The following is a 25830-nucleotide window of genomic DNA, read 5'->3' as shown; positions in this document are numbered from 1 at the left end:
TGTTAATTATGAATAATTATACATTGAAAAAATTTGCATAGTTTTATTATGATTATTTTTTTTTTTTGGCAACAAACATCTCGTCCATTAATTAAAACAATGATGCACGTGCAAATTTTTTCTATTTATTAACGAAAGATTTTTCGTCACAATTAAAAATTTTATTGTGGCTTAAAAAATGATCAAGGCTATAAAATAATTTATCTATTTAAATACAACACTTAAAATAACAAAAATAAATCCAATAGACTACGCGCTCATGCATCAATGGGTTATTTATACATGACGATTTATTTTACTATCAACAGAAATAAATTTATCCAACTAAATATTAGTAGTAAATAGTCAATAAATTTAATTTTTATCGCAGATGCGATAATTATCAACAATTATGTTGATAAAAAAATCATATAAATACCATAGGGCTCCCAAAAAAAAATTATCAAAACTTGTTCGTTTGATACGAAATTAGAAATTCTTCTCACAAAAAGGTATGCTAATTATATATTAAGTAATTAAATTATTTTAAACAATATCGTAAAATTTTTTATTACATAATCACACGGAAAAATAATAGTACTTCGAAACTGTAAAAATTACATTATTTAAGACGTAGTAATTATTACCGTTTTGTATAAAACTTTTTTCAGTTCTCAATAGCGTTTTATTAATAACTAGGGCCAGAATTTTTGCATTAATTTAAAAATAATTAATAATTAGTGGTGTGAAATTTTTTATATTACAGGGAAAATATTGGTCTTATTAAAAAATTCTTCAAACAAAAGTTGTAGGAAATTTAATTAAAAAAAAAAAAATGTCTCCTGTAATTTTTTCTTAGGACTAATAAGAAAGCCGTAATTTCAAAATTAAGATTTTCATAATTAACAAAATTTTGAATCATTCATTATGAACCTTAATTCTTGAATTACGGTGAAAATATTGATCGTATAAGAAAATCATAAGAGACATTTTTTTAATAAAATTAAATTTCCTACAACTTTTGTTCGAAAACTTTTTTACTAAGACTGATATTTTAACCGTAATATCAAAAATTTAAACTACTTATTTCAAAGATAAGGCAAAAATCTTGTCCCTATTGATAACAAAGTTTCTTTCAACTTACAAATATATGAGAAACCGCAAAATTTGGTATCTATAATTGTAGTTACTTTATTACAAGAACGAGTCTTAATTATTACAGTGCAAATTATAAAACTTGAAGTTTTTTTTATACAAGGACCGTTTTCGCACTTAAAACTGTAATTTTTCCACTGCTATTTTTTCCGTGTAAATATTTAACTTCAAAATTATGAAATAAATAAATGAATTATTTTTTTTACAGATGCGTTTCTTAATTATTTTGGCAACTCTTGCTTTGGCTGCGGCCTTTCCATCATCTGATAATTGTAAGTAATAATAAAAGTATATTACACACCTAGAGAGGAAAGTAGGACATTCCAACCCACGTGTACAACTGCCTACCCGAGAGCACCTGCACCTGCACCTGAAAGTTTAAATTTTTGGCTCTGTTTGTGGGAAAAATGGCGCATGCTCTAATTGTTATAATTTGTTTTCTCATAAAAGAACGACTTTTTTCCCTCTAACCAGGACAGAAATTTAAACTTTCGCGCAGGTATGGCAAAAAAATATTTTTTTACAAGTAACCTCTATTGTAATTTATAGTTTCGATTTTTACTTAGTCAGTCTGTAGCTAATTTTAGACCAATGTAATGTAACGGGTTCAGAATCATCGATTTCTTTTTTAGATCATCAAATTTTCCGGCAACTAAATTCATTTTATTCCTTTTGATCCGAAATTGTCTCTTCTTAATTAACTTCAGACCTTAAAACTTCTCGTTTCAATGCAAATAACCATAAAAAATCTAGCGCGTGGATAAATAATACGATTTCAAACTTTATGCGTTGGCAGCTTTGGCCTTCGGCTACAGTCAGCTTCACTTTTTAATGATATTGAAGTTAGCCGATGTCTAATAATTTTTGGGTTCTTTTTAAAGCAATAAATTATAAAAAATTGCACTTGTAGTTTTTAAAATTTTCTACATGTGCATAATTTTAGTTTTTGATTTTTTGTAATTTATTTGCTGAAAAAATAATCCAAAAATTTTTAAATGTCTGCTAACTTCAGGATCATACTTTATAAATCGTCTTGTTTCATCTCTTGCTAGACAATACGTTATCTTAATAATTTATTTGTATTTTTTAACAGTTGGTATTCAAAATAGTAAAGATGTAGCCTACACAATGGATGCGGAAAGTACTGATGATGATATTGTCGAAGATAATGAAATAAATAATACAGATGACTTGAGTAATGATGCAATTGATATTCCAAAGGAATCAGCTGACGATTCAAATGATGCAATTGATATTCCAAAGGAATCAGCTGACGATTCAAATGATTTAGATGACATTCCAAAGGACTTAGCTGACGATTCAAATGATTCAGATGATATTCCAAAGAACTTAGATGATGATTCAAATGATATCCCAAAGGACCTAGATAATGATTCAAATGATATTTCAAAGGACTCAGATGATGAATTAAATGACTCAAACGATGGTTTTAAAGATCTAGACAATATTTTAAAAGACTTGGATGATAAGATAAATGATGGTTCAAACGATTCAACTGAACCAAATCCAGCAATTGAAGATGAACATACAACAGAATCAGTAAAACCAACTAACACTGGATTATGCACCCAAGTAGGCAACATTGCGAAGCCAGGATCTTGCGGATTTATTATGTGTGCTCCTGCTGCCGGTCGTAACAAATTCATTGAATATTGGACACCGTGTCCTAGAGACACTTGTTTCGATCCAGAAACTAATAGATGCGAATGGAGTTAAGCTATTTAATTACCGGTCAGACGGTAGAAGTTAAAATAAAAAAATATGTATTTGTAATTCTGTAATTGAATTTTGAAATATAATTTAATAAACAATTATTTCGTTTTATTTTTTGTTTTAATGTTTAAATGATTTATTATTTTGTATTTATTGCTAATTAAGGTTTGATATAATTCAATTAGAAATTTTCTGATTATGATTAAATCTGACGAAAATTTATAGACGTCAAGGTGACGGCAAAAATTTGATGGTGCAAAAAGTTGACGGTAACTTGTAGTAAATTGAAAAGTAAAATTTTGCTTGTCAAGTTTTTTTTCTGCAACTTGAAGGCAAACTTTTGGGTTCACTTGCACTCCAATTACGGCTGTAGGTTTACTTTCACTTGTAGTTCATTTTTTACTCATATTACAGTCAAAACTCGGAACAGTAGAATTTGATGCAAACTTGACGTTAATCCGACCGAAAAAACTAAACAGCAAGTTTTTGTAGAGAAAACAAATGTTTGACTATTGGGGAATCTAATTGAAACTCAATCAAATTTTTATCAGATTTAAATATTTAATCAGAATTGCGCGGGAGTGTTTCGAGTAACTGATTGAATTTCAGTTGAATTCGATCGGAAAATAATAATTTTTTATCGATCATTTTTCCGATTGAAAGTCAATAGAAAATTTCTAATTAGAGTAGAAGTTTTCGATCAGATTCAATCGGAGTCTTTAATCAAGACTTCGTCTTTCCATAGAAGAGCAGATAATAATACATTCAGTCAAAGAAAAATAGTTAAAAAAAGACAAAAATCTTTATAGGAACTGTTCATTGCAAGCCCTCTTTTCTTCGTACTTAAGTTATCTATATTATTAAGAGAATAAGGAAAATTTTGTTCCCGCCATATCTATATGATAGAATTAGTTAATGTTATTGAAATTGGTATCATTAAATAGGTCTTGACTTGGGTTTGTGCCTTTTCATAATTTAAACTCTTTTCAATTGCCAAGTATTGAGATAAATAGATTTATCTATATCATTCGAATTACATTTAAATTACGCGAGAAAAAAGACGATCGTATTTATTTTCTTTAAATAAATTAATACTTTAATTATTCTGTCACTAAATATGACTGAATGTTACTGAATATATAGCTATATTATTCATACCGCGTTACTTATTCCACAATGACAGATTTTTATGCTCCCTATTGGTTTTAGGAAGCTTCTCAAAGCCAAAAAAGTGTGCATAGAAAAAAAAGGATTCATTGACACAAAAAATCTTTACACACCTAAAGAAAATTTTTACTTACTCCAAGAAATTTTTTGCATTGTGAATTAAAAACAAAAATTTATTTAGAACTAGAAAAAATTACTAGGTGCAAGGAATTATTTCTTGACCGAAAAAATCTTTTCTCGCCCCGAGACAATTTATGTGTTTAATCGATAATGCATAAAATTTCTTGGTGCAAATTAAAATTTTGTTGCGGCAAGAAATCCTTTTTTTCCGCGTATTTTATAAATTTAGTAGAGATATTTGGACAGTCACCTAGTGACTGCAGGTTGCTCGTTTTATTACAAATTGGCAAAAAACTGACCAAGGAAAAATGAATTTAAAAAAATTTTTTTTTTATTCAAAATTATAAAAAAATCGGGCTGCTCGATGTGACGAAGTTACCCTATACTTTTTTAGAAACTAGATAAAAACACTTCAAGTAAAGGACCTAATACCCTATCACTCCATGTATTTATATATCTATATTTAGTAAAATTTAGTAAATGTAAATATACAAATATATGAGTGGTCAAGCACTAGTTTCCTGATCGGGTACTGGGTCTCTTATAAAAAAAAATGTATTTTGCTGATACTGGTGTCGCATTATATCCCATTTCTCACGAAATTAAAAAAAGGATTAAACTATTGAGTAAAAATAATTTTCACTTGTTAGACAAAAATTTATCTATTTATATATAATATTTCAATTGTTATCTTTAAAAATTTAATCTATGGACTTATCTAATAAATTTGATTAAGTAAATATTAGTATCTATAATATATTGTAACAAATAGTCGATATATTATATTTTATCGCGTAGGGCGATAAAAATTCATATAAATTCTATGGGACATTCTGACAAATTATCACTATTTTTTTTTTTTTTTTAATATATCGCAACAATGCGCATTTTAATTGTTTTTGCAATAATTTGTTTGGCTGCATGCGCTGCTGAGAGTAAGTAAAAATTTGTGACTATTTTTAAAATAATATTTGGCTAGAATTTGAATCATTAATTTTATCTGGCTTTAGAAAAAATTGTCTGCTACTATGGTAGCTGGTCAGTTTATCGCCCGGGAAATGGAAAATTTGACATTGGGGACATAGACCCGACGCTGTGTACTCATTTGATTTACACGTTCGTTGGGTGGAATGGAAATGACATAAAAGTACTCGATCCTTGGAACGATTTACCGAATGGCTTGGACGGATTTGGTCGATTCAATGCTCTGCGTAAGAAGAGTCCATCGAGCAAGACATTGGTAGCCGTTGGCGGCTGGAATGAGGGTTCAGTGAAATACTCCAAGATGGCGAGCAATCAAGAATCGCGGGAACGTTTCGCGGACAGGGCTGTGGCATTTGTGAAGAAATGGGGCTTCGATGGATTCGATCTCGACTGGGAATATCCTAACCAACGTGGTGGCTCAGCTAAGGACGTTAAGAACTTCATCAAGCTGCTGAAAGTTATGAGACAGAGGTTCGATAGAGCGGGATTGATACTGAGTGCCGCCGTAGCTGCCGCTGAATTGTCGGCATCTAAATCTTATGATATTGCTGAGATGAGCAAATACTTGGACTTTATAAATCTGATGGCTTATGACTTCCACGGTGACTGGGAACCCAAGACTGGTTTCAATGCCCCATTGCACGCTGCCGCAAGTGATTCATACGAAGCCCGTGGATTGAATTCGGTAAGTATTTAATTACTAATTTAAACATTTTTCGTCGTGTCCTGAAGAAAATTTATGTAAAAATGAGTACCGACATCCCAATATTTGTAACAATTCACCAGTAGTCAAAATAGCAATTAAAAATATTTTTTTCGATTCTAAATATCTGGTTGTTGGTACTCATTTTGAAGGGGATTTTGCTGCCTGTCTAATGCAAGTACTCAACAAATTTAAAAAAATTAAAGGAAGCAGCAGTCAAGTACTGGTTATCCAAAGGAGCCCCCAATGAAAAATTGATCCTCGGAGTCCCAACCTACGGACGTACCTTCACTCTCGCGAATCCCCAATCCTACGGAATTGGAGCCGCTTCCTCAGGAGCTGGTGCCGCAGGACCTTACACCAAACAAATAGGAATGCTTGGTTACTACGAAATCTGCGAGATGCACAAGAACGGCGGATGGAATGTCAACTACGATGAAGAAAGACAAGCCCCATGGGCACACCAGGATCGTCAATGGATCGGTTTCGACAACATCAAGTACGTCTACCACAATAACAAAATCATAAATAACAATAAATTAAATAATTAATTATTTTTTTTTAGATCGATAAAAGCAAAGGCCGAGTTCGCTAAACAGATGGGTCTAGGTGGTGCCATGGTCTGGTCTATCGAAACCGACGACTTCCGCGGAATTTGCGGTGAAAAATACCCGCTGCTAAAAACACTGAATGCCGTTTTACTCAACGGTGAAGAGGTTTCCCAAGACCAGGATATCATTGGCAATAATGACATTCCCAATGAAGTGGACGAATCAAATAACTCAGACGATTCAACTTCACCAGACAACGAACCTAGACCTCCACCACCAACTCCCATCGGTAATTGCCAAACAGAAGAACCCGCGGCCTTACCAGGTTCCTGCGACTTTGTAATGTGTTCTTCCAATCATCGTGGCGGATACTACGAGACTCCAATGAAGTGTCCTAAATTACTTTGCTTTAATCCTACGGCACGTGTTTGCGACTGGCCCAAAAGGAATTAAATCACCCGCCCGGGTTAAAAAAGTTATATGTAATTATATACAATTATATGTGGAAAATGGCCCAATATAATTACACATAAGGTAAAAGCCCCTATACCCGCTCAGTACCATTAGTCGCTCACTTTAACTGTTTAAGGCGTTTTTTTATAATTTTTATAAAAAAAAACTACAACTAAAAATATTATTATTGATAAATAATTATTTGTGAATCTAAATATATTAAAATATGATGTATCAAATTATGTTATAATAGATTATAAATTTAAATTAAATTACTGTTTTCAAAATCGCGCTCAGCCGGGCATTTTTTACTTTAACGTTCATTCGTTAGATTAGATTTCGGTTACGTCAAATTTTTCAAGAATTGTGATAACTATATCTTATTAAATACATTTTTAAAATTCATGAAATTTTATATTATGAAAGAATAAAGTAGTATAATTTATAAATTATTTGTCCAAATCAATAAACTTATCAATTGATATTGTCTTTGAGCGACTATAGGGCCATGTGTTGGTCGAGTAATGGTACATGACAACTTTTAGTGAGCGACTATGGGTACACTCAAGGACCTTATTTAAAAAATTAATAATAATTAATTATCAACATTATTCTTCAAACTTAAATTTTATTCTAACACTCGAAACTTCAAAAAATAACTATAAAAAAAAAATATGGTTTGTCATTTTATTTATTAATTTATATTGAGTGATTTAATCTCACTCCAATGAAAAGTGAGCGGATATAGGGGCTTTTACTTTACTTATGTATAATTACTTATATTTACATTTTACACAGTTTTCAGGGATAAAAAAAAGTAAAGGGACTTTTTGCTTTTTACAATGCATCTATTTTACAGCTGATTTATGTAAAATGGGATGATTATATAAAGTTATATGTAATAATATACAATTTATATAAAATCATATATAAAAAAAACCATCAAATATATTTATATATAATTATATATACAGTAGAACCTCTATAACTTGAACTCTAAGGGAGAGGCAAAAAAAATCGAGTTATAGAGTTTTCGAGTTACAGAGGATTTCGAGTTAGACAGCAGGAGCTGTCGAAATTGATGTGTATTGCAGTGAATCCTAACTAATTCTAAAGGTATGATAATTTTACAATCGCCAACAGAAAACCTGATGTCAGCTATAAATTCCATTACCATTTCGTAGAACTGGTACTCCTAATAAGATACTTACATACGGTAATAATTTTAAATTCGAGATAAAGACGTCCAAGTGTATGTATTCGAGTTATGGAGGGTAAAAATGTACCGAAATAGCTTGTAGGGACTCACTAATTATTTCGACTTATAGAGGGTAAAAATTTCGAGCAACGGAGGTATTGGGGCTTGGAGGGAAGGGGATGAAACATTTCTTCGAGTTTAGGAGGTTTTCGACTTATCGAGGTTCAACTTACAGACTTTCTACTGTATTATTTTTTTTACTAGGGTATTTAAACCTCATATAGTAACCAGAGTTTCAAATTGTAACATCATTTACTAAATAATTAATTAACCCTGTAATGACCCCATAATTTTTTTTTTAATTTCATGCGTAATAGGAAAAATAAGAAACGGGGAATTAAAAAAAAATTATTCATATTTGGTAATAAATTATTGTACGATTTACTACACCACATGATTTAAATCAAACAGCGTAACTCTATACCCGGTTGATTAAACACAATAAATATAATTTTTCATTCTGTTTGATGTTTAATATTTAATTTATATTATTTGTTATGTAAATATTTACGATAGTAGCGTAACATCTGGAAATTGTGGAGTGTAATGAAGCTTACGCTCTACTTCAGTCTTTTGTGATTTGTTTCCTTTTGTCGGAATTATATTGACGATAGTGTCAGTCAGCTCCACCGGGCGCAGTGACCCGAAGAAGTCTGTCACTGGCACTTGTTCAGGATCTCGACGGAATAAATCCCGTCTCACGCCCACTGTTGATAGGCAGTAGTGTTTCGGACAAACTTTCAACTGTAAATACATTTTTTTTTTTAAATAAAAGGTTTCATTGGTAATTCTGAGGTGTCTAGCAACTGAAAAAAATTTATTTTTCTGATTTTTGCCTTCAATTAAATTTTGTAAAAGTTCTCAATAAATTTCCTGCCTGAAATTTTAATAGAACTTTTAATTTCCTCAACTGTTAAGTTTCCAAAAATTTTTATGACAACTAGACACCCCAATAAAATTAATTTTTTAAAAATTTCTATCATATTTATATGGAATTTAAGGGAACTAAAATTTACGACCGGAATTAATTAAATTTGGGAAAAATAAAATAATAGAATAATTAGTGAGTACTTACAAATTCACTGAGTTTTTTGGAACTTGACGGTTCAACTTTTTCTAGAAAGTCCAGTGCATAATAAGTATATCGATCAATAATATAAACACCGATATCTGGATCAACGTGATGCTGAAAAAATAAAAAATAATTACAGTAAATAAATTATCTATGACTTTGATAATTTATCAAATTTTTATATAAATCTTGGGGTAAATTGTTGAGGAATAAATGTACTTTGATACAGAATTTATGAAGAAATTGAAACTTACGAAATTATATTTATTTTATTAAGGAAAATTCAAAATTTTTCAGTGAAAGTTTTAGAACTTTCAAAAAAAAATAGAGTGATTGGTTTTTTGAAATATCTAGATAAATATCGAGTTTTTGAAAAAATTGCAAGAAACCTTTTTTGTAGCAATTCAAATTCTCCATAAAAAAGGTATCATGTGCTTTTTTAAAAAACTCAATAGTTACCAAGATATTTCGAGTTTAAAATTCCAAGAATTAGATGCAAAAAAAAAAAGTTATCAAAGAAAGTGTGATTGGTTTTTTTGAAATATCTAGATAAATATCGAGTTTTTGAAAAATTTACAAGAGACCTTTTTTGTAGCAATTCAAATTCTCTATAAAAAATGTATCATGTACTTTTTAAAAAAACTCAATAGTTATTGAAATATTTCAAGTTTAAAATTTCAAGACTTAGATACAGAACTATTGAGTTCAAAATTGCTGCTTTTCTGTATCCAAGTGGCCACTAGAAATTGCCTGGATTTAAAATTTAAAAAGATCAATTTCGAAATTTTCAATTACCAAAAATAAAAATAAAAATATCATTAGACAGATAAACAAATCAATACTTACAGATAATGAATCTTCGCCAACTTTACTGCTAGCGATGGCCAAAATATTTGGCGAGTAAATTTTCTCGTACATAGAACTTGCTTGGCAAGTGTCCACAATGAACAAAATCTCATGGTACCGTCTCTTCTGCCACATCTGTTCCAAGGCATCAGCGAGATCCTGACTAGTGATTTCCTCCGAGTCCTGGAACTTAAGGAATCCGTTGCCCCCGTGACCGGTCAAGTAAATAAAAATATTTGACCGCTCGTCAGTAAGCAGTTGCTTGGATCTCGGAGTTCCTGGTGGCAATCTGCCTGTCAGCAGACGAACGAAATTCTCGACAGTGACCTCGTAGCCTCTATAGTCAACCTCGACATCATCAGCGTATACATTTATGTGCTGCTTTACGTTATTGAAAACAGTCGCCGGTCGAGGGTTTCTGGGATTGCAGGCCATGTCATCAGCCAGCATCAGAATTATTTGGGAGTCTGGTATTCCTAGACGTTTAATGCTGTGGTAAACTGATAGTGCGTTTGCTTCATGACGATAATTGAACCAGAATCTGGATGTGCAGACCAGAACTGCCCAATTATTTGAATGACCAGTTTGAGAATTGCTGGGGAGCTGAAATTTTTTTATATTTTTTATTTGTTTTTTGTAAATATAACCTATATATATTTTACTTACTTCCCATGACCATGATAAATTTAGATAAAATAATAATATTAATAATGATGATGATAAAAACTGCATTTTATTTATTTACACTTAATTTAATTTGATTTAATTTTTTTTTTATAAATAATTGTAATAAATATATATAAGTTGCTAATAATTGTTTTGACGTTTACGTATTTACAGTGAATTTAATTTTTTCAAATATAGAGGACGCATGGCGCTAAGTTTAAATTTGAATTTTTTATTTGGCGCGAAATTTAAATTGGTATTTTTGAAAACTGGTAAAAGTAAAAGTCGTATAATTGTATGAAATTATACATTTATTTATTTATAATGTGAAGGAAAGAGTGGAGCAAAATGCGACACCACTTTTTAACAAAAAAAGAAAATATTTTACTATATTCTAGAGATCCATTAGTGAAGAATCATAAAAGGAGTAGAAAAGAAAAACTTTTTTGGGTCTTGGATCCTTCAGGGATAGACGTCTGGTATTTCTCTGGAATCTTCGGAAAAGGGTCAGGGCAATACGTCCGTATTTCAACTGGTCAATTTTTTTATTTTGCCTACTGATCATTTCCCGCTATTGTCATGGATCTTCTAGTGTAAATTAATAGAAAATACTAGCGGGAAAAAATTAAATTTGAGTTGAAACCTTCACATTTGCATGACTCTGGGCATCTCTCAGGAAAGTCGATGCACACGGAAAAAAATAACTGTTGCTGCAACAGGAATAGGTCCTGTAGCATGAGTTTATTCCTGTTGCAGTCACAGATTTTCTGTTGCAACCACAGGTTCTCAACTCCAGTAATTCACATTATTATACTTATTACGAATTCAAGACTGTTCCTGTGACTGCAACAGAACTGATCTTGAGAATACTACAGGTCCATGTCCTGTTGCAGCAGCAGTTTTTTTTTTCTTACGTGTATATAAAAAATTTTAAACTTGAAAATAATTTAAAAAATTTTAGTGATTACTCAACATTAAAAAATTTATTTAAAAAAAAAAAATTCATCTTTTGTTTATGTAATGAAATGGCGGGAAAATTTATAAATATTGTAATTAAATTTATAAAATGAAATATATTCACAAAGTCATTAATATTTTGTTATTTTCCATCTAAAATTTCCATTATTTAGTTTAAATTTTAAAAACTAATTTTATCAATAATTAAAAAAAAAAATAATAATTAATTACAACATGGGTTTTTACCAAACTTAGTAATTAGTAATTCAGTAATTAATAATTGACAAAGAAGAAATTGGTATTATTAAAGTGGGGTTTTACCCAAATAAAAAAAATTCATCAGTAAGTAATTAATCGATTAAAAACAATAATTAAAATATTAATGTACTTTTGGTGACGTTTAAATTTTTAAACAATGACACTGCTATTCTATTTTAAATTTCTTTTGTCAATCAAGAACAATAGCGAAAACTATTATCGATTTAAGGAATAATAGTGTAATCAAAAAATCATTTATCAAAGCAACGATTCCTTATCAATTTGAAATTTGAAACAAAGAAATCCTAAGTATATATATAAAAAATAAACTGTGATTTTTTTATTTAAAGTCAAGTATTTTAAATTGTAATAAAAAATAATTAATCGCTGAATAAAATGACTCGAGTAATAACGTCGGGAATATTTTTAATTCTTTCGATATTAATAAATTCAAGTACATCTACTCCAGCATTGCTGCTGAGTTCTATGGGTCTGATAGATTTTGCTGATTCCATAACAACAAAAATTCAAAATATGATGTTTTTGAGGGATAAAACTATTGGTAATCCAGATGCACTGGCCGAAGAAACATTGAGAGAAGTCAAAGGATTGTCAATGCAAATGGAGGAGCTTAAAAATTTTTTAGATCAAAAAACTGATAGTTCAGCTATGAAATTAAATCAAGCAAATATAAATAATACTGAATTGAGTAATGCTGTGAAGACTATTAGTGACAGCCATTTGTCAATTGATTTGGAAAGCAATAGCATGAAGAATAGATAACAGGAGACCGAACGTAATGTTAAATGAGCGTCCATAAATTGGTGTAACTATTTTTCAGCACAAGGTGGCGCTTTCATCAGCAGTGTACTGAATTTAAACGTTGGCGCCAGATCACAGTCGAATCAATTGCTAGAGAAATAAAATTTCCAATAAATGGAAAATGTCATCGATAATTTAGATATAATTATATAATTGAAATAGTTATAAATTATTTCCAATAATTATAAAACACAATTTAAGAACAAATAATAATTTATCAGAGCAGTTGTACCTTTTTCCTTTAGCACTGAAATACCGAACAGTACTATTTTTGTTGCATGTGCACAGTATTTCTCTTCAACAAATGAAAATTTATTAAGAAATAAAAAAGTAGATTGCTAGATTATAGAGTATGGCATTGGGCTCCCACCTAAGTATTACATCAAAACCTAAACTCTATAATTTATGAAATTCAAAATAAATAAGTTAAACTATCTGTAATAAATAAATAATCGATCAACTAAATCAGTTATTTAAAGTATCAGTAAAAAATTAGTAATTACAGTTAAATTATAATCTCTCATATTTGATAAGAGTATGCTGAATATATATAAAAATAATGATTAATCAAAACTAATTACTTATAGTTCATTTAAATTACATCGGTTTTAAATTTTACTAAAAAGAAATTAGTAACAAAAGTAAAAAAATCATAATTGTTTGTATTATTTAATTTGAAACAAAACTTAAATGATTCATACAGAGTCAAGTCACATATAAAAAACATAATTTTAATTTTAATATTTTAAAACAATTACAAATTTATGAATTATGAATAAAATTAATAAAAACAGTAAAAATTTATTGAGCTAGAGTAATTTGGCATTTTTTCGATTTCTTTTGGTTTTCATTTTTTTTTCACAATTTCTGTTATTATAGGATTTTGCCAAAAAGTGTCCACGCATAATCAAAAAATTATTAATAATGGTCCTAGTTAATTTTTTTTTATGTTCATCACATCCTACTAAAGCAGGAATTTCTGATTTAGAAAGATCATTAGCAATTTGATACATAGTGTTTGCTCACGCGACTATAAATGTAGTTTTTTTTTTATTATTATATTTTATTATATATATTTTTGTGTCGCTAAAGTCCGTGAGAATTTTCAAATGTTTAAATTTTATTCTCTCGGCAAACTTTGCTTAAATATTTGTGCCTTTAAATAATATTTATCATAAGTCCAGTATTTGCTTTCTATATTTAAAATCAAATCCTAATTGTTGTATGTCGAAGTACGGATAGTAACAAAAAACTTAAACAGACTAATAATTTATGACTTAATCCTCAAGGGTTCAGTCCTAAGTCTCCAAAAAATATCCATTTTTACCACTGTCCCGCCAGCTGAACTAAATTACTTTATTACTCCTTCGATCCTAAAATACTTTCCCATGCCTTCTTCAAGCCCATGTGTTTCTTGTATTGTTCTACCGTAGTACAGTACTTCGAGAGTTCTATCCTTTTCCTTTCCTTATTGGTCTTTCCTTAGTTTCTCTCGTTCGTTCTACCCTTCTTCCTTCGCCTATCTGCCCCTCCTGTCTATTTTCCGCTTGCCAATCAGATGTCCAAATTTTCCGAAGACACCCCCAGCTGACCTTTTTCCCACCCACCCTTGGGGACTCTGACGTCACGATCGGGGACTCAGACTCAAGTTCGTTCTTTTAAGACATAGTTAGTTATCAACCATCAGTTGACCCGATCTGTCGAGATTCTTTTGAATTCTCTCCATTATCCAAAATATCATTTGTCGAGACTCGCCGAGTTCTCTCCGTACTAATTAAACCGTATTCTTACTTCGACTTATAACAACCAAGAATTATTGTTCGTTTAACTTGACCATTTTTTACAATTTAAGTTTATACCTAAATTTCATTATAATTACTTTTGTTTGTATTGTAAAATCTAACGGAAGTGCATTAAATTATACAATCATTAATAAGACATTAGTTTTGTTCTTATTAAATTTATCATGAATTTATTTAGACATTCCTTTTTGATTTAAATATTTTTTATGATAAAAAACACATAGTATCAATAGTAATGGTCTTAGTACCAACGGTGGTCAATACTATTCTCTCTAAATGTTCTATGAGAACAAATAGATTTTCACTAGGATAAATCAAGTAGCCGTCACTCATAATTTTGATATATTTATCGCGCTCACTTGGGTTATTTGATTGCATACATTGAACACAATCAAAACATTTGGAGAATCTATTCATTTTCCTAGCTATATATCCAGCAATGTAAGAAATTACATACTCGCTGCTATAAGCTACATCATAATCGTGTTGCAATCGAGGATCTGGTAAATGTTCATGTTCAATTTCTTTTTTTTTTGCATCTTTTTCTGTTTCTTCATCATCATCATCATCATTATCATCATTATTATCATCATCATCATCGTCATCATCAATGAATAAGTGGTCATAATTCATAGAACAATCATTATCAGTGACACTATCAACGTAACCTGAACTTTCAGTTTCATTTTCAGCAGCGCATATCTCGTCAGAGCAACCGTTTTCAATTATTTCGTCAATTTTTTGCAACCAATCTTTTTTAGGAGCAACAGCAGCAGCTAAAGATTCTTTTGTTTGGATTAATGACTCAAGTAGTTCACCAGCGGTGACATTAGATCCTTTAGGCGGAGTTGCCAAAGAATAAGAACAAAGTAAGCGCAATACTTGTCCGAATAGAATGGGGTCTGGATGGTCATTACTACCGCACGCACTACGGATTATCCCAAAAAACTTCTATCAAAGAAGTGTCAATATTAAAAACTCCATACATTTATTTAAATTGAAAATTAGTCTTATAATTTGTTATGATTTTTATATATACCTCTAACATATCCTGCGTCACACGAGCTGTCATTAAATAACTGTAACCGCATTTGTCATGTAGAAAATCTAATAATTCTAAAGTCGACTGTAATGAGATTAAAAGTCCTGACAAAGTACTGGCGGTAATTGCAAAAAAAAAATCATCGGAATTCATATCATCGAAATCATTTGTTGTTTTACTTTTTCTTTTCTTTACTTTTTCATTTTTTACTTTCAATTTCTGTTTTTCTTTTTCTTCTGTTGCTTTTGACTGCCATGTACGTAAATAATTTATAAATTCAACGATTGCCTACAAAATAAAAAAAATAATATCAATTACTCAATAATTATGTTCATGTATTATGAAATTAGCAAAAAAAAAACGTATAATTTCACGGTTTAAATTATTAGTTAATTGTTATTCCAGCATTTTTTCGTTAGCAGTCAGCGATTGTTTATTTCGGTGAGGGCAAATATATACCTTTTTAGACAGATTCTCATCATCAGGTCTCAAAGCATCCATGGGTGTCCTTGACATCATTGCTTTAATCAGATTCCCGACTTTAGTGATAAACGCAATAGTTGCGTCGCTATCTTCCAACTCCGGGCAATTTGGTTCATTTTTAAGCGTTTCCATAGCTGCTCGAACTTTTTTAGAAAATAACTAAATCCAAAAAATATTCTTATAAATATAAAACTTTACTTTTAGCAGCATAATAAAATTAACCTGAGCGTAACCGTCAAAAATATAGATAATTTTAATATTAAGAATTTTTACCTCGATAGCAAGAGGTACATTCATTTTTGTGAAGCCTTGTGGATTGACATTATGCATTGATAAATTGTGAGCCATCCTCAAATTCATATTTAAATGTCCTTCGTATTTTAATAATGCAATCCAATGAGATTTCTTGACTATACCATCTGGAGTCTACAACCAAAATTCATACGTTTTTTAATTATAGCATTCTAGTAAAATAATTTTTGTCAAATAAGTACCCTCGCAGATTTGAATCACGGTGGAAACACCGTGGAAGTGTAAACACCGTGGATCCACCGTGGTTACACGGTGGGTTTGTTCCATTTCACCACCAGGTATACACAGTGTATCCACTGTGATAACGCGGTGTATCCACCGTGATTCCACGGTGGGTTGACCACTGTGTATACACGGTGTTCCCACTGTGATTACGCGGTGCATTCACCGTGATTCCACGGTGGTTTTTTGCTATTTCACCACCGTGGTTCCACGATGTATCCACCGCGTAATCACAGTGGGAACACCGTGTATACACAGTGGGCAACCCACCGTGGAATCACGGTAGATTCACCGCGTAATCACAGTGGTAAAATGGAACAAACCCACCGTGTTTCCACCGTGATTCAAAAATGCGAGGGTAGATATCCTACCCAAAATTGTAATTTTTCCAAAATTTTATTTCGAAGACACTTCAGTAAATGTGGAAAATCAGAAATAAACCAAAGCCGGCGTCCAAAATCATAAGGATGCTCACAACTACATTGACCATCAGATATTCCAAATAATTTCCACGCACCACGATTCCATTGGGCTCCGTCACAAATAATCGCATCAACATAATAACCAGCTTTTTCGAGCAATATCACACACTCAATAATCAATTTGTGCAGAATATCACCAGTCACAGCATTTTTGCTAAAAAATTGCCCGACTACTTGGACCCAGTGACCTTGAAAAGGTTGGAACATAAACACTAGTGCATGGTCAGCTGGGGTGCTTTTAAGATGATCTGGAGTATAATCTCCTAAATTCACAAAACCATCTAATTTTAATGTTTTGCGATTTAATGCAATCCCTTCACTCAAACCAATTTCATCAAGTAGCAAAGATCCTGAGAAAAAAATATTTGGTTAATACATAACAAATCCAAACACTAGAGCAATCCAAGCGCCCATTTATTGCAGATTTTGATAAGCAATTTTCGAATGAGAAGTTTCTACCGTTTACTGACTCATGAGTTATATAGATTTCGTGTAAGTTTACAAGCTTTTAAATCAAAATATATATCATATATGAGTTAATGTAAGCTTTAGTATGAATAAAAAAATATTTTCAGATTATATAAAGAAACATCAGCAAGAGAAAGTATACATTGATTAAGTAAAGCACAGGAAAGTGAAGAAAAGGAGACGTGTGATACTTCAGGAAATATTGTTTTTTTAATAGTAAACTCCAACTTTGTTGATGAAATGGCTATAAAGCAATTATCAAACTGTGATTAGTAATACTTGAAACAAAATGCTGAAGGTATTTGTTAGATACAATCCCGCATGAATTTTGTGTAATGTGATGGCTATAATACCCCGTTTTTGATACTCTTCCATACGTGAACCTTTAAGTTTTAGTGTGTCGAAGACGGCTTTAGGGAAACCGAACGCGCTATCTAGTTTTTGAATATACCGATTCAAAGTGTCTTTACAAGGAAGTGGAAGAATTTCTTTTTTTCGAATCTGATCATATAATGCACTGCCTTTAATTCGCATTAAGAGACATTCGTATACCCACTCAGTCGAATATCGGCGCTGTTTAGCGTTAGTCGCTTTCGCCGCATTGAAACAAGTACGCACAGCTTCTTGCTGTAGAGGTGGTAAATCCGAAATTTTTTTTAATAATGTTGTTTCTTCTAAAGCGGCACAATCGTCTTTCATTTTCAAAAGATTACTTTTTAAAGTTTCATTCTAAATTAAGGAAAGTCAAGTATCTTAACAACCAAATATTAACGAATTATAAAACTAGAATAATGCTCAAATTTTTATCAATAACAATATTATTAAAAAATATCAATGATAAAAAAAATTAGCGAGCATGATCGAATTAACTGAAAAAGCTGAAATATGCGACTTATTTTTCGTTGAACATTAAACTTAATTTATGTTTGCGACAATATATTGAGTTTAAAATCGACATTTCGGATAAATATTGAATCTTCTATAATGTGTACTTTTTACGAAATGATTACCAATAACATGTATAATGAAGTTGCAGTGTTTTGTACTTTGTTTAAGAAAAACATTAGATAGATGTATATAAAAACCTGAAAACAATTTAAAGACAACGACAACTAAAGAATTATATGATTGCTAGAGTGCAAGAGTGAGACACAAAAGATTGTAATAAAAGGAAAATTATTAATGTTAAAATTTTTGGATGATAACAAAGCATTTAAATCCTGATATAGATATTATAGCAATGTCAGATTTACATGTTAAATTACTTAAAATTATTCATACAAATTTCTTAAGACTCTAAAGTTTTTATTTATGATTTATAAAAAAACAATTAAGCCAACAGTAATTATCAATAGAAGAATTTAACCACTGCGAAATCAATAGTCATAAAATTTTAGTTCTAAGATGTTATCAGATAAAAACATCTATTTCTTGGAAATTAACATTTCAACATAATATTAATGAGACAAATACAAACAATTGATATACCTTTTCACTGAGACGTCTTATTTTTTTTTTCTCTAAAACCAATTCAATCTTTTTACTATTATATAATCCCTTAAAATCTTTACTTTGTTTATTATTCCGGTTTTGTATATTTTGTCTTGCTTGTCGACAAGCAATGCATCGGTATAGTGGCATTTTTTTCTTATATTCATCAGATGACAGAATACCTTTACAACCAGATGAAACTCTTAAAATTAAAAAAATTTTTTATTTAATGGCTTCAAAATTTGGCTGTATTTCATAATGAATCCATTAAATAAAAATTTATTAAACAACAAATAAGATTACTTGTTTTCATTATATCCGGTTCCACTGCAAAAATAATAATTTTCAGCTTTATTTAAAATTTCCCAAACAGTTTCGATTTGTGGAATTTCTTCAGATAAATCGATACATACGTCTGTACACGCATTTACAATCTAGAAAATAAAATATAAAAGTTAGTAAAATAATACGGCTGTTTTAAAACTTTCTAATAATAAATTGAAATAACTTACTGTAACTGTTAAATCGTTTTTTATTTTTAGATGACATTTAAGTTTGAAACAAGTTGAATCTAAATACGATAGTATTATAGTTTGGTTATGATCAAACGTCCAACTCCAATTCCTTGGTAAAGGTTTCACTTCTAATGCATTATAAATATCATGTACAGATAACTGCTGATCATTATTATTTTTAAGTTCTACATTACAATTTCCAGAAATTAATAAGACACTTTCACTGTTTGATACAGAATTATCACTTGGGTAATGAACACTACTCATGCCATTATTGTTTATATTACTCCTATTTTCATTATCAACAACATTATTCAATAATATAGGATCATCTACGATAGAAGTAGTTAAAATATAATCTTGCCAAAAAAGATCAGCATGTTTTATAGCGTTTACATTTTCTAAATTATTGACAACAGGCTGTATTAATAAGGAATTATTTTCTTGAAGGACATCAACGTTGACTTCGTCATCAACAATGTCCATAGAATTGATAACTGATAAATTATCATTATCGCAGCCACTATCATAACATTGATTTACATTTAAGTGAGGTATTGCACCTGGTTTTATTGTAGCTCTGCACCTGTCAGATACAAAAACATTTCCATCTGGTAACGTTGTGCTATCTAACTTAATAATATCAGTTTTTTTAAAATGTAATTCACAAACACAGTTTGTTGATTTCAACTCTTGGCCAATTGCTGTGCTCCATTTTTCCAGTAAGTCTGGCTTCTTTTTTTGAGAAAAAAATGATTAACAAAATAATTGAAAATAAATTGGCGTAATTTTTTTTTGAGGTTACTTACCTTTGGCACTTTGAATAAGCGATGTTTTCGTAAATGTAAAATATTTTTGTCTTCTTGCACTTTACGACCACTTAAACAACCATTTACTACACAACACCGTCCCATTATTTTAATTGTTTATAAAAAAAAACAATTTTTATATCACAAATTGAACAATGGCAGAAATTATCAACTATCAGTTTCAATCTAAAATAATAATAATAATTCAGTACGTTGGAGTTCGGACTGCTGCTAGTGGCGAAAATAAGAACTATGATCTCTACACTTTTTTGAGGACGTAGAAACGGACGAATCGCCTATACCATTCGGTCTCCTGTTATCTATTCTTCATGGCAATAGGCTTAGATATAATGGCCGCTCCATTTAATTGGAGTACTGGTAAATTAGATCTCGACAGAGCCGGTTGGATGACTCCGGGAACTGTTCATCGAGAAAATATGTATGTATTTCAATATGTATGTATTTCAATTAACTTAATTTTTATTTTACTGCTTCAATACAACCAACTCATTAATAATTAAATATAATTGATTATTTAATTATAGCTTTGGTCGAGCAAGAACAGATCTTGATGATCCACTTAAACCACTATTTAGTTTACCGGTTCTACAAAAAGGAATTGTTAAATTCGCAAGATCAGATTTAGCTAAAGATGCTGGACAAAGTGTTTATCCATATTTTGATTCGCAAGAAGTAGTAACAGATCCCAGTTTTCCATTGGGCGGTATTGGATTATTTAAAAGAGGTACTGAAGGTTTTGGTGGTTTCGTTGCACCAAAAATATATACAGCAAATATTATAAAGGATCATATTCAATATACCGTAAACAATATGTTGCAGCAGACTATATATAAATAGTTTTATGATTATCGAATAATTAATAATGTTTTTATTTTAATTATTTTAATAATATGATAAATAATTCAGAAATTTTATGAGAATCTTTTTAAAAAATTAATTCAATTTATATCGAATGTATTGCTGATGAAATACCTCTGAATACACTAGGCTTAAGACGTAGATAAGTAGTAACGTAGAGGCCATTTTGAAAACATAAAAATAAAAAATTTTTTAATTTTTTAAAATAAAATTTGTCTTGAAATTATAGCGGTATTAAATACACGTATTTTCCATTTAAAACTTTGGCTGCCGTGGCTGTAAATTGACAGGAATTTTTTTTCATTTATTTGGAAGCAATTTAGGACTATCATAAAAAAAAATTCAAAAATTCTCAAAATAAGGACCATCCTATTGATTATACATAATTATATGCAATTCATATCTAGTAATATATAATCCATATATAATTAGATATAATAATATGTATGTAAGTATTTATAGAAAATAGCCCAATGTAATTATATATAAATATAATGGGTTTTTTTTTATATATAATCAAGACAATTTGCAAGTCTTCCTGATTGTCTTGCTAATTGTCTTTATGGTGTTCTTCCCTGATTAAACAACTGAATTCGATCGAATTAAACAGAATTGAATTTTTAATTCTATATAATTCAGATAATTTCTGTTAATTCGGCAGGAAAACCAGAATTTATCCAAATTGAAAAGAATTTCAATAATTCTATTCGGTTTAATTCTATTTAATTAGAAAATAATTCTCAAATTTCTGGTTCTGACTCCAATCTAAACTGAATTAAAACAAATTTAAAATTTTTAAATCGGGTTTATTCTGTTTAATTCAAAAATAATCCTCGAATTTCTGGTTCTAACTCCGAATTAAACTAAATTAAAAAATTCAAAATTTTTAAATCGTTTTTATTTTGTTTCATTACAAAATAATTTTTGTTTTTCTGAATATCGTTTTAAATTAAACCGTGTTAGAATTTTTTAAATTGATGTACTTGTGTTTATTTGGGAAATAATCCGCGAATTTTTTATTCAGATTTTGAATGTTACCGAATTTAACAGAATTAAAATTTTTAATTCGGTCGAATTCAATCGTTTAATCAGGGTTGCTAATTATCTTTCTGATTGTCTTATTGACATATTTTTTTTACAATCTTAATTTCGACGTTCTTTTATGACATTCGATATTTGAATATATCTTTTGAGTTAATTCACGTGAATTTGCTCGCGATCATCATTTTGATACAGGGAAATTTGCGCGAATTCTTTTCTTTTATTCTTATTGTTGAGCACAAACTTCCGTGCCTTTTATTAATCATACATTAATTATATACAATTTTATCTAATTATATGTAATTAAATATAATTAGCTAAGTAATAAATAAACTGTCATTTAATTATATATAAATCGTAATCTATATGCGATTTTTTCTACCCGGGTGTGGCAATACATTTAATGTGTATTAAAATAATAACTTGTAACACACTTGGATTTAAATTAATAAAAAAAAAATTTAATAAGAAATAACTGATACAAGATAACGCATTTTTATTTGTGCTGGATTATTAACAATAAATTCATCATGATTTGAAAAACGAGAATTTGAATTTTCTATCCCAAGCTTACCATAAGGCACAACAACATCTCCATCAATAGTAACACAATCATCTGGGTCAGGTGACCACGTACCTCTAACGTAAATTGAATTAACTCCAAATGGTAATTCTTTATTAGTATTCATTGTGTATGAATGACTATGAGATTCCATAATTTTACCCAACGCAACTTCACACAAAAATATAACACCGTCTTTTCTAAAACCACAATAAGTTGCTGATTTGGAAACTGAATTTGAAAAGTATATTCCAGTACCAAAAAAACTCCTTGGAGCTGCAGGTGTTTTAAAACCGTCATATACAATTGACGGAATATTAGAAGGTCCGGTTCCATGCCAAAGTAATTTCTTATTTTCAAAATTTTTAGTGTATCTGTCATTATCACAAGGTTTTTCAATGACAAAAACATTATCTATTTTATATTGCAATTGATCACGGTGCATTGATTTGGTATTTTCAAAATATTTTTCAATTATTTTAAAACGTTCATCATTTCTATCGAGTACATTTATTGTCGTGTTCAATTGCTTGTAATAAAAATTCATTAAGCTAAAAGATTTATTATCATTATCATCACCATTGGATTGACATGTAATTTTTTTGTCCAAAAATTCACGTATTCTATCATACTTAGCTTCAAGTTTTGTGATTTTAAGTTCAAAACGCTTTTTCTTTGATTGATTCGCAGATAATTCAGTTCTAATAGTGATAGGTTCATCTGTTATTTTAATTAATTCAATTACTTTATTTTTAACATCAACTGTATGATCTTCCATCATTCTTGCCAAAAAATCACTGTCAAATAAATATTTTATGATAAGCTCACGAATTGATAATGGTAATTCACTATTATTAATATTATTATCTTTTATTTTAGCAAACACATAATTTCTACTTCGTTCGGTTGCTTGAATGTTAAATTTTTTAATGCATACTGACAGTGGCAATGATTCAGAACGTTGGCGATGATTAATAGTATCAAAAGCACCCCAATTTTGTTCAAGTATATAATCTTGATCAGGATCGTTTTCAAATAATCCAAGTATTTGCACTCTATAATAATAATACATTTTTTCGCCATTATGTGATTCTTCTTTTGTCCAAATCATTGAATATTTTTTTTCAGGTGTCGTGTACACATAAGCTTTTGATTCTAGCGCTGGATCCATTTTTAATGCTGAGCAATTCTCAATTAATTCCTTCATTTTTGCTTCTTGTAATTTTTCTTGCTCAAGTTCATCCATTTTATATATTTTTATTATTTTAAATACGTTATATATGACCAAATTAATGATTCATAAAATTAATACTTGTCTTGTAGCTGAAAAAAAAATACATATATATATTAACACGTGATAATTTTGCTGTACTGATGCTGATTTAATATTGAAATTTTTAGTGCTTACCAGTATCAAAAATATATATTTTGATTATATATTGTATTGAGTATGACACAATTATATTCAAAATATTAAATTGTAGTTATTTGATATTTTTGTTTTACTACCAGTTTATTTGTTGTTGTATTTTTTTAATTGCACTGTAGTCAGGAGGAAATGAATTTATTAAAAACAAAGCTACGAATTTGAGACAACGACTGCTGACTTATGACTTTGGGAAAATACGAAATGGAGATCAATGGAGATAAAGGATCAAGATATTTGGCAACTAGTCAAAAACTACATGAGCGCCATCTAATATCTGGGATAAATAGTTTTACGTTATCCCAAAAGACTTTCCAAGAGTGGGCAAATAGCAAAAAACTTTTGTTTTAAAAAAAAGTTATCAAAAAAAATGTCATCATTTATTTTGCGATGTAAAAAGGTAGATTTTTTTTCCAACAAATATCACTACTAATGTTCAGCTAAAAGTTTTTTTTGTTTGGAAAAAATGACTTTTATGATAATTTTTTGATAACACTTTGTAAAGTTTTGTTAACAAACAGCAATTAGTTTTTTGATACCAAAAAAATAAAAAAATGACAACTTTATTATACTGATCTGTAAGATTCAGAATTTTTTCTGTACGTTAACAAATTGAATGTTTTTACGTTGACTTACTGTTTGATGTAAAACGATCGACTTGTTAAACACGCGAATGACATCATTTTCAAAATGGCAGTGTAAATAAAATAGTCATCAAAAAATAATTTAAATAATGACAGCATTTTTTAGTTGTCAGTTGTCAAAATAAAGCTTACATTAAAATATAACAAAATTTTTGCTTAAAATAGTTAACAAAACGTTGACAACTCAATGTTTTCTTTTAAATAACGTAAGAAAGTCAACATTTAGTTGACATTTTCGGATAACAAATTGTCAGCATTAAATTGGTAACTTTTATTTATCCCCAAATTGTCGTCGTTCATCACGTTATTTTATGATAACTATCTGCTAACATTTTTTATATTACGTTTTGATGACCGTGAAGTTAGCCGACACCCGCCATTTTAAAAATGAAAAAGCTTATAACAATAGAAAAAAAAAAAATTTTCAAATTTAAAAAAAATGCTCGTGTAGATTTTTCAATTTTCTAGACGAGTATTTTTATAAAAAGATTAAAAAATAAATACTCGAGATACAATTTGAAATTAAATTTTAAGATTAATTATTTTGTATTCAAAAAGTTTTACAAACCTCATTACTTTTTGATTTTTTTATATAATTTTTCAAAATCTAAACGAGTATTTTTTTATTTTTCACTTTTCCAATTTTTTAATCTGGAAATTAGCCGTTTTCGAATAAAATGTCTTGTAATTTAAAAGAAAACAATATATATATATATATATATATATATATATATATATATATATATATATATGTATCAGGGTGATTCATTTCCGCAAAAGTTTTTTTTTTTTAAGTGCTCAAGCAAAATCTCAAATCTCTGGGTCTATATTTTCTATGGGATTTCTCTGGGATTTCCAGAGAATTTAACTTGCAATAATTCTATATTTTTTTTGAAACTCCGAGTGCTGGGTCTATATTTTCTATGG

At 29.6% G+C, this 25830-nt stretch overlaps 6 protein-coding genes across 9 annotated transcripts; 3 read left to right on the top strand and 3 right to left on the bottom strand.

Moving 5' to 3' along the window:
* Positions 1-259: 259 nt before the first annotated feature.
* LOC130673458 (germ cell nuclear acidic protein-like) lies at positions 260-2885 on the top strand. The gene is made up of 3 exons (XM_057478473.1): positions 260-491; positions 1343-1406; positions 2228-2885. Exons 2-3 carry the CDS (start codon positions 1343-1345, stop codon positions 2869-2871), a joined length of 708 nt encoding a protein of 235 aa, XP_057334456.1. The 5' UTR covers positions 260-491; the 3' UTR covers positions 2872-2885.
* A 2108-nt stretch (positions 2886-4993) lies between these two features.
* LOC130672859 (chitotriosidase-1-like) lies at positions 4994-6899 on the top strand. The gene is made up of 4 exons (XM_057477625.1): positions 4994-5090; positions 5166-5824; positions 6049-6341; positions 6408-6899. Exons 1-4 carry the CDS (start codon positions 5036-5038, stop codon positions 6844-6846), a joined length of 1446 nt encoding a protein of 481 aa, XP_057333608.1. The 5' UTR covers positions 4994-5035; the 3' UTR covers positions 6847-6899.
* A 1553-nt stretch (positions 6900-8452) lies between these two features.
* On the bottom strand, positions 8453-10866 carry LOC130673459 (putative GPI-anchor transamidase). The gene is made up of 4 exons (XM_057478474.1): positions 10689-10866; positions 10023-10625; positions 9180-9290; positions 8453-8848 (listed from the first exon to the last, which is right to left on the bottom strand). Exons 1-4 carry the CDS (start codon positions 10752-10754, stop codon positions 8612-8614), a joined length of 1017 nt encoding a protein of 338 aa, XP_057334457.1. The 5' UTR covers positions 10755-10866; the 3' UTR covers positions 8453-8611.
* Positions 10867-13767: 2901 nt separating this feature from the next.
* On the bottom strand, positions 13768-20587 carry LOC130673269 (uncharacterized). 3 transcript variants are annotated; one of them, XM_057478236.1, is made up of 9 exons: positions 20352-20428; positions 20215-20277; positions 19540-20128; positions 19331-19461; positions 19025-19229; positions 16326-16478; positions 16029-16211; positions 15567-15857; positions 13768-15478 (listed from the first exon to the last, which is right to left on the bottom strand). In XM_057478236.1, exons 3-9 carry the CDS (start codon positions 20026-20028, stop codon positions 14732-14734), a joined length of 2199 nt encoding a protein of 732 aa, XP_057334219.1. In that variant the 5' UTR covers positions 20029-20128; positions 20215-20277; positions 20352-20428; the 3' UTR covers positions 13768-14731. The 3 variants fall into 3 exon arrangements, with proteins under 3 accessions (XP_057334219.1, XP_057334218.1, XP_057334217.1); XM_057478235.1 differs by having other exon boundaries at positions 13768-15475; positions 19540-20277; positions 20352-20587; XM_057478234.1 differs by having other exon boundaries at positions 19540-20277; positions 20352-20577.
* LOC130673271 (uncharacterized) lies at positions 19904-22755 on the top strand. 2 transcript variants are annotated; one of them, XR_008990860.1, is made up of 3 exons: positions 19904-20264; positions 20561-20806; positions 20897-22755. XR_008990860.1 is itself a non-coding variant. In XM_057478239.1 (3 exons), the coding sequence occupies exons 2-3, from the start codon at positions 20681-20683 to the stop codon at positions 21207-21209; spliced, it is 423 nt and encodes a 140-aa protein (XP_057334222.1). In that variant the 5' UTR covers positions 20060-20264; positions 20561-20680; the 3' UTR covers positions 21210-22755. The 2 variants fall into 2 exon arrangements, 1 of the variants encoding a protein (XP_057334222.1); XM_057478239.1 differs by having other exon boundaries at positions 20060-20264; positions 20561-20790.
* Positions 22636-24795, bottom strand: LOC130673270 (poly [ADP-ribose] polymerase 1-like). Its single transcript, XM_057478238.1, has 2 exons — positions 24242-24795; positions 22636-24156 (listed from the first exon to the last, which is right to left on the bottom strand). The coding sequence occupies exon 2, from the start codon at positions 24077-24079 to the stop codon at positions 22733-22735; it is 1347 nt and encodes a 448-aa protein (XP_057334221.1). The 5' UTR covers positions 24080-24156; positions 24242-24795; the 3' UTR covers positions 22636-22732.
* Between the last annotated feature and the right edge of the window lie 1035 nt (positions 24796-25830).

The sequence above is a fragment of the Microplitis mediator genome, chromosome 8 (genome assembly GCF_029852145.1).
Source record: "Microplitis mediator isolate UGA2020A chromosome 8, iyMicMedi2.1, whole genome shotgun sequence".
In the NCBI taxonomy this organism is placed as follows: Eukaryota; Metazoa; Arthropoda; class Insecta; order Hymenoptera; family Braconidae; genus Microplitis; species Microplitis mediator.
This window is presented reverse-complemented; position numbering and strand designations above follow the sequence as displayed.

Bases quoted from the DNA above. Each gene is read 5' to 3' on its own strand.
- LOC130673270 (XM_057478238.1), bottom strand. From the start codon at position 24,079: ATGGATGAACTTGAGCAAGAAAAATTACAAGAAGCAAAAATGAAGGAA.
- LOC130673271 (XM_057478239.1), top strand. From the start codon at position 20,681: ATGGCAATAGGCTTAGATATAATGGCCGCTCCATTTAATTGGAGTACT. The intron at 20,791-20,896 runs GTATGTATTTCA...ATTTAATTATAG, and splicing joins ACTGTTCATCGAGAAAATAT to CTTTGGTCGAGCAAGAACAG.
- LOC130672859 (XM_057477625.1), top strand. From the start codon at position 5,036: ATGCGCATTTTAATTGTTTTTGCAATAATTTGTTTGGCTGCATGCGCT. The intron at 5,091-5,165 runs GTAAGTAAAAAT...ATCTGGCTTTAG, and splicing joins GGCTGCATGCGCTGCTGAGA to AAAAAATTGTCTGCTACTAT. The intron at 6,342-6,407 runs GTACGTCTACCA...ATTTTTTTTTAG, and splicing joins ATCGGTTTCGACAACATCAA to ATCGATAAAAGCAAAGGCCG.
- LOC130673458 (XM_057478473.1), top strand. From the start codon at position 1,343: ATGCGTTTCTTAATTATTTTGGCAACTCTTGCTTTGGCTGCGGCCTTT. The intron at 1,407-2,227 runs GTAAGTAATAAT...ATTTTTTAACAG, and splicing joins CTTTCCATCATCTGATAATT to TTGGTATTCAAAATAGTAAA.
- LOC130673459 (XM_057478474.1), bottom strand. From the start codon at position 10,754: ATGCAGTTTTTATCATCATCATTATTAATATTATTATTTTATCTAAAT. The intron at 10,626-10,688 runs GTAAGTAAAATA...AAAAAATTTCAG, and splicing joins ATTTATCATGGTCATGGGAA to CTCCCCAGCAATTCTCAAAC. The intron at 9,291-10,022 runs GTAAGTATTGAT...TTATTTTTTCAG, and splicing joins TTGGCGAAGATTCATTATCT to CATCACGTTGATCCAGATAT.
- LOC130673269 (XM_057478234.1), bottom strand. From the start codon at position 20,456: ATGGGACGGTGTTGTGTAGTAAATGGTTGTTTAAGTGGTCGTAAAGTG. The intron at 15,858-16,028 runs GTATATATTTGC...TTTATTTTGTAG, and splicing joins ATGAGAATCTGTCTAAAAAG to GCAATCGTTGAATTTATAAA. The intron at 15,479-15,566 runs GTATATATAAAA...CTTCTTTGATAG, and splicing joins TGACGCAGGATATGTTAGAG to AAGTTTTTTGGGATAATCCG.